We start from the raw sequence: 13,118 nt of genomic DNA, 5'->3' as shown, positions 1-13,118 counted from the left end.
AATGTTTTGAAATAAGTAGCTATATGTTTATGTACATAAATAAGTAGCCTGAATAGCCAGTTACTAGTTCATATTTAGTTCTATGATGGTGAACAGTTATTTTCATTTTTAATTTCAAGTTTAAGTAAAGAAGTCAGAATTGCGAAAATACTCACTGTGGCTCGTGTTCCAACATTGTAGACGCCTTCATGACATCACGCTTCACAACGGGACCAATTCGAATGGAGCAATACTGAAAAATAGCAACAGAGAAAGAATGTATCGTTATTTAAAAATCTATAATTTTCTTCACACAACAATTATATGTAAAAGCTTAGTGCTGAATTTCCACTAGGCAATAAATTACAAAAAATTTTTATGATAAAATAGAGCATTAAAAAATATTCGTGTTATGCCGAATTTCCTTAGCCATTGAAATTACAAAAAAATTTGAGGCATTTGAAAATTGCCATGTGGAAATGAATTTAATGGTTGTTTTTTAACGTAATTAGATTAATATTAATATTAATAATGCCCAACTTTGTCTTTATAATTTTTGCCATTTAATGCCAAGTGGAAATCCAGCATTATTGCTTTGAAAATTCTATTATGTCATTCAATTATGTTTCCATGGAATAATGCCGAATTTCGACTTGGCATTGAAATTACATAAACTGCGAAACAATTGGTGTTATTTAAAAAATGTCATGTGGAAACAGACTGAGTGAGTATTATTTTTAATGCAATGACGTGGAAATTTTTAATGCACTACTTTCATTAAAATTTTTGTCATGCAGTGTCAAGTGCGAATTCGGCACCACAGTGCTCAAAAACCAGGTGCGTCTGGCTGCTCTCAACGAAATTTCATAATATTAGAGCAACGATTTTGATGAAATTTTCTATACAGATACCGTGTTGCATTTTAAGGTTATCTAGATAGGTGTTATGTCCGAGAATGGCTGTATGTGGTTACGAAATTATTTATAAATGAAATAAAACATTGCAAGATGGGTATCAAATGAAAAGTATTTTAAAAATTTCCAATTTAACGACATTTTTGTATAGGGTTGCCACCTACCTTCCATTGTAAATTTATTTAGTTTATTATTTTGAAAACTAATATAAATACAATATTACCTTTTATGGGTACTAAAAGAAAAATTCTTAGACGATGCTTTCCCTATATAGTAGGTGTTATCACTTAGGATATTAGTGTAAGGTTTCCACTTATTTCCAATTCAACAAAATTTAAATTAAACCACGGAATTAAGACATCAAAAGATGAATTTTTGATCAAAGTTAACAAAAAAATATTTTGTGGAAGATTGCCACGTTGTCTTTTAAATGCCAATTTGTATTTTACTAATTTCAACGAGTATTTTTTTGTATGTACACATGTATGTATGTGGGAATAGGCAGCATACATACATACATTCATATATACATTTAGGTACAACTCAACCTGGCGTATTTATTAATCGGATTGGCACCTAATTTTTTAATGTAAGATATTTATTTAATTTATTAGATTTAAAAACTTTAAGTATTTTAAATTTATTTCCAAAATATAATAAATATTTATATAGAATTCTGAGTGACGAGTAGGCTAAAATATTATTGACGACATTTTTGTTTATTATTGTTATTTTTCAAGCTTTTTTATTTTAATTTTTTTTCACTCAATAGTGGGGTACTTATTAGGCCTAAATTTAACGCACTGATACAATTTTTTTATCCAGATACTTTGCATGGAAACTGATATGGTTAGGCTTAAGTTAAATAAACAATTCCATTAACATATTACATAAAAAAATTATTGAAGCTATTCAATAGACCATTATTTGATACCCAAACCTTGAAACCTTTAAAACAACATAGATGCACTCCGAGATGCTCGGTCAACGTGGTAATAAAATATAAAAGATTAATAAAAATAATTCCCAGATAAAAAACGAAACAGGTTTCAGTTGACCATTTTTTATTTGCCTACTCGAAAAAATTTGATTTAAGACCGGATTTGCAAGAAACAGGTTTCTAGGGCTTCAGTAGACGTAGCGCTCCCGTGAACCTTGATACGTTTAGAAATTGTGAGCGACTTATTCAGACTGTGACGCCATAAAAAAAATATGCACCTGCTGAATATAGCCTTGCAGGCATAAAAACGATATTTCGCTTCATTTTAGTGGTTGCGTTTAGTATTGAAAGTTTAAATAAGGGAATTTTAATTTTCCTTATAAATAGAGCGGTAATCACTTTCCGGCATTGGCAATCAGTCTCAATTCTTTCGACCAGACCAGACAACAATGCGGGTCAGCGAGGTAGGCAGCGGCGATGCAGGTTTTGCTCTATAAGCAGTGGCGGATTTACCGGAAAGTCAACATGGGCAGGTGTCTAGAGCGACAAAATTTGAGTTGAAAAAAAATAATTTTCAAGTTAGCTGCACTGAAAGTAGAATTTGTGTTTCTACATTTCAAAACATAAATTTGAGATTCGATTACGCAATCAGAAAATAGAACACTGTTAGGTATTTTTGATATTAATTAAATGATAATATTTAAAAATACTAACTTAGTATTTTTGAAATTATAACTTATCAAGTGAAAAAAGTTTGTTGATGATGGCTTTCTTTAAAAGTTGAAAACCTTTACTCAAGGCAAATACCACTTTTTCATCTTAATTGTAATAAAAATATAGTAAATAACATTAGTTTGGATACTACTATTTACTGCTATTCGTTTCAAAACTGGTACTTTTACCTCACAATATTTTTCTTATCGCAAAAAGGGCGGCAAATTTTTAATTGCCTAAAGGGTGACAAATATTCAAATCCGCGATTGCCTATAAGAGCATAAATATCAATTCGGAGAGGCGCTTCCTATTTCTAACTGAACTGATGGTGTTGCTCAACGATAGTTTAGTTGCAGGTTAAAAACTTAGTTGCGTAATTACAAACTATTGTTTTGTCCACGACCCAGCTTAATGTAACACTTTTTCATTCATAAAAATTTCTTACACAAGCGTTGCTATTATTTCTATATGTACCTACGAATAATTCAATGCAATAGGCAATGTGTAGCAAAACTATTGAATAAGTACGATCAAAGTCTGAAGCAAAATGAGGCAGCTGTAATATTGTATTAATGAATGACAGCCCCAAGTTGAAATACTGAAAAACAACAGCTATAAAGAGAAAAAAAATGAGGCAAATTAAACTACAAAAGTATGTACATACATATGAGGTACATATCGAAGTAAATGCATACATACATACCTACGTACATACTTATTAGACTTTATGAATGAATTGCGAGCAGCGAAAACAACGGAAATAAACAAGCGTCGTAGTGTCGGGTAAAAGCGATCTTAGTACATATTTACCAATGAAAGAAAATGCCAAGGCCTATTATTGCATTTAACGATTTACAAACATAGAAATGTGTAAATGTATGCATATACTACGTTTTCGCATTTTTTTTACAAAATTTACGTTTGTAGTTTATACTGTACGTTTATGATTACAGTGACTAAAAAAAAAAACAACCAAATGAGGATTTTTTAAATATTCATAATGTTTTTCAATATAAAATTATTTTTTTTTTTTATAAAAATACTGTTCATGCTATAACCATAATCATATACATAAATAAAAGTTTCATGCCCGGTTTCCCCAATCAATTTTAAACACTTATCAGACCGTTAAAATTTAAAATGACAAACTTTCCAAACGAAATTGGGTAATTTTAAATTTTAACAGGCTGATAAGTATAAAATGGATTGGTGCAACTGTTTTTAAACAAAATTTAGAAAAATGTAGCCAATTTTCACACAAAATTTTTACTTGGAAATTTTAGAAAATGTTTGGGCGGGTGCTTCCACCGTCTAGGGTCTAGTAGCTCGTGATGGAGGCAAGGGAGGTTAACATTTACTCAGAAAGCCAGGCGGCAATCAAATCCCTGGTTTCACTTAAGGTACACTCGAAGCTTGTTGGGGAATGCCCTAACCCACTTGTTTTGCCTTTTTTCACCTAACCTAAGTGCAAGTTTCAAGCGATTAAAAATACGCGTTGATATTTAGTTTTTTTGTTTTTTTTTTNCACCAGTTGAGAGGACTTTCAGTTATATTTATTTTTTTTTTTTATTGCGGTGCAATAATTCCTTTTTGAAGATTGCATCGTGGCTGCAAATGTCGGATGTATCCTCCTGACTTTCATCTTCACAATCTACCATCATGGCAAAATCGTTGTTTAAACACCGCTGTTTTCCAAAGAATTTTTCGTTCTCATTCTTTTTGTTGTTTCGGAATTCGGAGAACCTGTAACGTCATCAGCGTTTTTCGACAAGAAAGCACTTAAATAGCTCGGAAACAGGAATAATGAACGAAGGTTACCAAATTCATATACCTGACTCAAGGTTTTGATCTACGGTAATTAATTAACACTTTTATTGAAATATTTTTCAATAGCTGTCTTTCCTCGTTTAGACATTTCACTTTTAAAGCTTTTTAAATCCATTTCATTTGATACCAAACTTGTTTAATTTGGATAAGCGGTTTGTTTATTATCCGGAAAAGACTTTTATTTCAGAATAAAAAAATATTTGGCCAAGTTTAACTTGTTAAAAAAAGCAGCTGTTATTTTCGGTCCCTTCAATATTCGCATTCGCAAAATATCCGCATTGATTCCGCGGCTGCGAATGCGAATGCGAATATTCGCAACAACCCTGATACATCAATATCAACAGTGTCATAACTCAAAAAAGCAAAACTCGAGAAAAACGGCTTTAAATTTTTGAATTTTACATACATAAGTACATATACTTCCATACACCTAGAAAAAAGTCAGTTAAATATAATTCTTTCAACACATAATTTCGTTATAGTTAGTTACATTATTTAGTTAAAGTTACCAAATTATGTGTTCAGAGAGATATTTTTAGCTGACTTTTTTCTAGGTGTATTAAAAATGATTAGATATTTTGTTCTAGTGAGATAACTTCTGAAATAAGAAATTTCTCCGCTTGAATCATTGTCGCTATATTAACTTTTATTTTGTTTTGTTATGGCACTTGCAGTGATTTTTTAAGTGTAAAAATAGCGCATAATTGTGTATGTAGATGAACTTGGCAACAATAACCAAATAATCTAACTATTACTAGATAAATCATGTGTAGAATGAAACATATTTAGTTGACGTAACTAAACTCTTTTCTCAGTGTAAGACAGTGTCCGATTATTACACCGACTGCTAATCTGAGATAGAAGAGGTCAAGTCGATAGATTGTTTTTCTTAAATTTTTGGTCGTATTTGTCTGGTAGTCCGGCAGGTGAAGATTCCTGGTATTTACCTCCTCATTGAGTCTTGCTTTGTTTGCAGGAGATTAGAGGTATGGCCACACCTTTGCCCGCCAACTCGTCGGTCATGCAGTTGCTAGTAAGGTCCCTGTACCTGGGCCCGTACAACTGTCAAGGAACATCTATATGCCAGTCAGGTTGAAAGTCTGTTATTCTGTTAGATTTTAGATATTTAATAGCAGCTTCACTGTCAGAATATATAGTGCGGAAACCATCAGATCAGAAGATGTATGTGTAATGGAATCCACACTCACGTTCTATATGCATGTATTATAGGAAATTTTCTACTGGGTATAAATCGTGAACTGCTACCTATCCAAATATGCCTTCTACATAAAAATTTGCATACATGCAAAGTATCTTTATACATACATAAGTATGTATGTACATCCACATCCATACATATGCACATATGTACATCCATACATATACATTCATATATGTATATAAAAATAGAAAAGGCTAAGTGAATCTCGCATTAGCAAATAAACAGTACTTATATAGAGAAATTGCTGACGCAAATGCAATTCAAAGCTAACAAAGCCAACCAACAACGAAAAAAGTTGGACAAAATTTAGTAAGAACCCGAAGAATTATGCAAAGCTCTTCACTTTTATAAAAATGCGAGAAAAACACAAAAAAAATAAAAAGAATAATTAGCGGAAATAAAGTTTCAAATTAACGTCCGCCAGAAGAGTCGGACAACAGCAGAACCGCTTCATTTGCAGCACAAAAAAATACACCGCTACGGAAAGCAAGCGTTGCAAATTTGTGCATACGATTACTGAAGAAAAGCTTAGGAATGCTAATGAATTAATTAATTTAACATACTTAGTGAGACTTATTATAAGAACTATTTCCAAAGGTGCAAAACATCAAGCGAAATATGAAAATAAATGTTATATGAAAACATTGCCAATTTTACACCATTAATACACCCCGTATCATAATTATAACACCGTGCGACAAAAATTTTTAAAACACAAAAAAATCAATATCTTCACAAAACTAGGAACCAAATATAGTATAACTGCGTTTTTGATTTTTCTCTCTGACGTCAGGATTTTTTTTAAGGCCTTTGAAATTTGTAAAATATGATTGTATAAAAAAATTATTCAAAAGATTCGGTGCATTGTAGGAGAACAATATGGGTATCAATTAAAAGAAAAAATTCTGAGGAATAGAAAAAAAATTAATTTTTGGGTGCACCAGGACGAATAAGTATTGCAAATTTCCTTTTAAAACTTTATCCTTGAATATCCTTGGAAATTTCCAATATGTTAATTACCACATCCTCGAATTTCGTCCTTCTAACTATAACAGAATATCGAATTAGGAATTGAACAAAGTTCGTTTCAGTTCGGCATCGGCCCCAAAAATTTACATATCGTCACCTGGGTAAAATAATGTCGTATATCACTTTTCATGATTTTCGAGAAAACGCGATTGAAGTTCGGGGATCTATTATTCGAAAACGCAACGGTAGATTTTCCTTAAAATTATTATTATTGATCATTTCATTAACAAATGAATCTCTTAATAATTAATTTAACTTATTAAAAAATTTTAATTTAATTTTTAACAGGTGGCAACTCTTTAAAAAAAAGTAAACCTCTATTTTCTACAGTTTAAGAAGCTTTTTAATCTGACACTGAAATTTTGAAAATAGAACGAATCGTGCAGATCTGATGGCACTTACAAAAATTAAAAAAAAAAAAAGATTCTAAGCTTTAGCAAAAAGCGCATTACTTCAAAAAGTGCAAAATATGAGCGGGTTTTTATTTCTTCGTTCGACTATTTAATAAAATAATAAAAAATATCATATTTTTACATATCGGTAGCTTAGAAAGAAAATTTGCTAAGTCCCATTTTAAAAATTTTACAGGAGAGGAAAAAATCTTCCTATAGCCATTTTCTTTACCTATTTCGCAAGACTTTGAATCAAACATTTTGCGCGTTTAAAGCAAAGCAAAACTCCGTAAGAATCAGAAGGATTCGATATTTATTAAAAGATGTGGTATTATTTTGGCCTTATCGGATTTGTGGTGCTTCTTTTGGACTTAGCAAATTTTCCTTTTAGTGCTTATGAACAGGAAAAAATAAAACAAGTACCTTTATAATTTTCGAAACGATGCGTATATAATTTCTCTAGCCTCCTATATCAAAATATGAGTTTTCATAAAAAGTGGACTTAGCAACTTTTCACTCTAAGCTAGCGATATACTTTTTATTCATTCCATTAAAATTTACCATTTTTTGAAAATTTGAATTTAAAAAAAATTGTTTTTCTGGAATACCGCAAGGACACCCTTTTTTAGTTTTGTTCCAAAATGTGTATTCCTGTAGTTCTCTACTATCTATATGGAAATAAAAAACGTTAAACTAACGTTTTATTTCAAAGAATGCATTTTTGACATTTGTTTCCGTGAAGAGGTTATGCATTCTTAGTATAAAATGTGTCGAACTTAGTGGCTTTCTAGCGGTATATAATTTATTTTATAGAGAAATTTTTGCGTAATTATTTTTAGTGGATAAATTACCTTTACAAAAATACCAAACACGTTCACATTGTAGATTTTTTCGATTTTTGCCCACTAAGGTCGANCTTGTCGGCATATAATTTATTTTATAGAGAATATTTTTGCGTAATTATTTTTAGTGGATAAATTACCTTTACAAAAATACCGAACACGTTCACATTGTAGATTTTTTCGATTTTTGCCCACTAAGGTCGAGGCCACGCAATGAGCGGCAAAGCGGCGAGCGGTTGAGCGGCGCCATACACAAATCAGATTTTTTTAGAATTTTTTGAGTATGCAGTTTTGCAGCCCATTAAATTATAGTTCTGCAAGTTCTGCAAGTTCTGTAAGTTCTGTAAGTTCGGAGTTAGTCAAGAATCGCATTGATTTTTGAGAATTTTTTTTGTTGAACATGTTTTGCATTTTTTCCATATAAAGTATTTTCGAAAAAAAATGTTTGTATGGAAGAGACTGCGTGAAAAAAAATTCCAAAAATCAACGGTAAAATTTATTGGGCTACAAATCTGCATACTCAAAGAAATTCTGATTAAAAAATTGAAAATATGCATATGCATATGAATGAACCATATTTTTATACGAAATCAGCGGAAAAATATTAGAAAGAAANTTTCCAAAAATCAACGGTAAAATTTATTGGGCTACAAATCTGCATACTCAAAGAAATTCTGATTAAAAAATTGAAAATATGCATGAAAATTTGGTGAATTTTTGCGAGTATTGCGCAAAGTATAGGAATTATATTTTTATATTTTTTGTTGTAGAATGAACCATATTTTTATACGAAATCAGCGGAAAAATATTAGAAAGAAAATTGTTGCATATATTGTGAAAATTTTGCTGTGCCAATACTTTGTTCCGGCAGTGTATGTATCTAGGTTCGGTCTTTTTTTACGCTATAACTACGTAACTTTGTGCGAGTTGACATTATCTCAGCACTCTATTAAATTAATATTCTACACCACAGTTACACACTTGCGTTCATTCATTAAAATGTAGAATTTCGTAAAAACAAAATCGAAATAAAATGCGATGTAATTGGCAGAAGAAAAGGGAAAAATACCAAATGAGCTCAACGTGTTTGTGATTTAAATCAAACTGAAGGTAAACCAAAAGACGCAATTACCCATTGCCGACGATGGGATTCTGGGAGGGCAGATGGGAGCCGTGTAAGCAGTAGCGTCCGGCACCAAAAGCTCTACAAAAAATTTTAGGTACGCGTGGTAAGAATTGTAGAAGTAGGCGCGGAAATTAAACGAAGCTACTTCCGCTCTTAAGTTGGTATTTTCCAAGTGGCTAATTTTGGTTTTTTTTTTCTTTTTTGTAATTTTTTTTCTTTATACATATTTTTACTTTTGCGCAATTACCTTTTACCTCAATTTACAAATGAAGAAACCAAGCGACTCAACTCTAAATACCCAATTTCATTCACATTTTTCGCTTATTTTCATTCAGCTGTCTGTATACATTTCGTGTCCCATCCCGCCGTAACTATCACGCAAAGTCAGCAAATGGTTACGTGACAAACACAATGGAAAAAAGCCAAAACCAGCTAATGAAAAAAAAAACAAAAAATTCATTCATAAATTCCGGCAGTAGCGCGCCGCTTTGTTACGGTTCGATGGATAGCGTTTTATGAATGAACGAATAGCTGTGCAAATGTATGTAAATACATACATACAACATACCTATTTATATAGTTAGTACATACGTACATTTATATTTAAGCACGTAGGTATATCCATTTATATGTAAGTATGGACATACATACGTGTATAAGAAACAATGGATTTTTCGCGTAGAAACTGCTGCTCACCACCATCTCTTACTTAAGCTTTTTTCTTGCTTTCTTTGTTGAAAACAATTTTTTTATTTATTTTTTTTTGTTCTTTTGAAACTTGAGCAACCACTCGTTACGCTCATCAGGCCGCGAAGAACGCAACGGAGTAACAGCGATTCACGCAATTCCATGGTTAAATGAATTTATGAATGAATGATTATAAAAGTACTACTACATATACATACATACATATGTGCATTAGGGTGATCAAAAAACAAAGTATTTTTCAGCCACTCCTTACTGGTCCTGATTTAACTTGTTAAATCGTCTGCGGTATTCGCCATCACCAACGCGTAAAGGTCCGTAAATCTTTCGCAGAATCTTTCTCTCGAAAACTCCCAAGAGCCGCTTCAGCAGATGTTTCCATTGTCCATGGCTCCGCGCCATACACCAGCACAGGCATTATGAGTGACTTTGTACGACGAGAGAGGACTTTACTTCTCAATTGCCTACTCAGTCCAAAGTAGCACTTGTTGGGAAGAGTTATTCTCTGTTGGATTTCAAGGCTGATATTATTATTGGTGTTAATGCTGGTTCCCAAATAAACGAAGTCGTTTACTTTATCAAGCTTGTAACTGTCAAGAGTGACGTGTTACTAAGACGCGTATGCTCTGACAGTTTGTGTGATAACGAGATACTTCCTTTTGTCCTCGTTCACCACCAGACCCATTCGCTTTGCTTCTCTATCTAATTCCGAGAAGGCAGAACAAACGTAGCCCTTGTTTTTACCGATAATATCGATGTCGTCAGAATACGCCAGCAATTGTATGTTCTTGTAAAGTATTTTGCCTAAGCGGTTCAGTTCTGTGGCTCTTATTATCTTCTCCAACATCAGATTAAAGAAATTACACCAAAGGGAGTCACCTTGACTGAAACCTCGTTTGGTATCAAACGGCACGAAAAGGTCCTTCCCAATTCCGACAGAGCTGATTGTATTGCTATTCAGACACTACGGCATAAAGACAAGTTCTCTGCATGCTGTCGAAAGCGGCGTTGAAATCGATAATTAAATGGTGTGTGTCGATCCTATTCTTGCGGGTCTTTTCCAAGATTTGGCGTATTGTGAATACCTGGTCTATGGTGGATTTGCCAGGTCTAAAGCCACACTGATAAGGCCCAATCAGTTCATTGACGGTGGGCTTCAGTCTTTCACACAATACGCTCGATAAGACCTTGTAACCNACACAATACACTGATAAGACCTTGTAACCCATATGCTGGCTGGGTCGCCTTTCTTGTGGATTGGGCAGACCACACTTAAAACTCCAGTCGTCGGGCATGCGTTCATCTGACCGTATTCTGCATACGAGCTGATGCATGCACTTCATCAGCTCCTCGCCGCCGTACTTCAATAGCTCGGCTGGCAGGCCGTCAGCTCCAGCAGCATTGTTGTTTTTCAGCCGCGTAATCGCTATTTGTATTTGTCTTCTCCATTACTTTCAGTGCTGCTGCCCATGTGTTCCCTCCATAATTTAAGTACGTTCTGGATATCAGTCTCTAGGTCGCCATGGATATTCTTACAGGAGTTCGCCGTGGTCTTGAAACCTTCCGTAAATCGCCTAACTCTCTGATAAAATTTTCGGGTGTTTTTCCTGTCGGTCAGTATCTCAAGCTCTTCGCACTCACGTAATTCGGTATCTCTCTTCTTATTGCGGTAAACTCGTCTCGTTCCTTCTTTAGTTCCCAATAATGGTCCCACATGGCTCGCGTTGCGCCTGGTCGCAGCGTGGCCCTATAGGCGGCATCTTTTTTCTCTGCAGCTTTTTGACATTCCTAATCGTATCAGTTGTTCTTTCGGCGGCGGTACTTAATGAGCGGGAAATGTAGTTCCACTGCTCGCGTATGTCGGTTTGTTGAAGAGTGCTCTCAGAGAGCAGGTGTGCGAGTCGAGTGACGAATAAATTTGCCGTCTGTCGTGATTGTAGCTTTTCGACGTTAAGCTTTCCTTGCATTGTTGGGCTCAAATTTTTTGCTGCACAGAGGCGGCTGCGTATCTTGGCTGCAACAAGATAGTGGTCCGAGTCGATGTTTCGACCTCGGAGTGTACGTACGTCTAAAACGCTGGAAGCATGCCTTCCGTCTATCACAACATGGTCGATTTTGGATCTTCTTGGTGGCACCTAGTACTACATATTTCCATGTTTCGGGCCCCGCCGAAGTCGATCAACCTTAGTCCGTTATCGGAAGTTTCATCGTGGACGCTGAATTTTCCGACAGTGGTGCCAAAGAAGCCTTCCTAGCCCACCTTGGCATTAAAATCGCCGAGCACGATTTTGATATCGTGTCGGGGGCAGCGTTCATATGCATGCTCCAAGCGCTCATAGAAGAGATCCTTGGACGCCTCGTCCTTCTCTTCCCTCGGGGCAAATACTTGTACATACAAATTTATTTAGTTACTTGTACTAGCTTTTCCCCAACTGCTTATATAAACTAACGTACCTATGTAGGCTCGTATGTAGTTATCTACTTATGAGCTTATGCCACGACTATTTACTCTTACGTACATGACATTACAGCTACAGACGTTAGTTCATTGTGGTAATTATTACGGGTGTCTTTGTTGTTGGGTGCTCAAAGTAATGCCGGAAAAGCTAAATTTACTGTAGACACAAAAAGTTTATGAATGGGCGAGTAAGAAAAATTAAAGAAAATCGTGGGGAGACCAACAACCATTTATAAACTGTAGTATAATATAAATAGCGTAATTGAGAGAAAGAAATGTTTGTATATACATACATACATACATACATACATACATACATACATACATACATACATATAGGTAGGTATACAAACATACATACATGCCTATATCATAATTACTTACGATATAAAATTGCAAAAAAGAAACTGCGTAAGCGTTTGAAATTGTGGCGTAAACAAGTTTGTTACCGAGCGATTTTATTTAGAGAAAAATGCTGTTATTAACGTCGTTAGAAAATGTTAGTTAGTTTCTCGTTTGGTTAAGTTGCTATTTGTATGAATACTTTTCGTGTCTGCATGGTATGAATGAGTGTGTATCTAAATTTATTTTTTTTTACTCACACGTCTGCTCTTTTCGCCAGCTTTATAACAAATATTGCATAAAGCATACAAAGATTCGAAATTATTCAAGATTAGACTTTCTCGGGTAATACTTTATAAGAAATCTTGGCGAAAACTGTAAAATTTTCACGGAAAACCATTGTTAAAGGCCTCAGAATGTCGTTGCCTAAGGGGTTGGGTGTACTTTGATAGAATTAAAAAGAAATCTGAGTGCGAAGAAGTGTAACTTCATCTTCAGCTTCATATTCATCTCCATCTTTATCTTGATCTTCATTTTCACCATCATCTTCAACTTCGTCATCACCTTCATTTTTATTTTTACATCTACATCTTCATCTTCATCTTCATCTTCATCTTCATCTTCATCT

The 13,118-nt window shown here is 34.0% G+C and overlaps 1 protein-coding gene across 3 annotated transcripts in view; it reads right to left on the bottom strand.

Moving 5' to 3' along the window:
• eIF5B (eukaryotic translation initiation factor 5B) overlaps positions 1-13,118 on the bottom strand; it is a 91,752-nt gene that overhangs the window by 43,971 nt on the left and 34,663 nt on the right. For all 3 annotated transcript variants that reach the window (XM_017617215.1, XM_017617213.1, XM_017617214.1), the window contains one exon: positions 156-232. In XM_017617215.1, the coding sequence (XP_017472704.1) occupies positions 156-232 (77 nt within the window). The remainder of the gene's footprint in view (positions 1-155; positions 233-13,118) is intronic.

Source organism: Rhagoletis zephyria, unplaced genomic scaffold (assembly GCF_001687245.7).
Source record: "Rhagoletis zephyria isolate East Lansing unplaced genomic scaffold, Rhagoletis_zephyria_1.1 Rzeph_scaffold_01358, whole genome shotgun sequence".
NCBI lineage: Eukaryota > Metazoa > Arthropoda > Insecta > Diptera > Tephritidae > Rhagoletis > Rhagoletis zephyria.
Note: the sequence above shows the minus strand (reverse complement) of the source record. Positions and strands in the feature narration are given on the sequence as shown.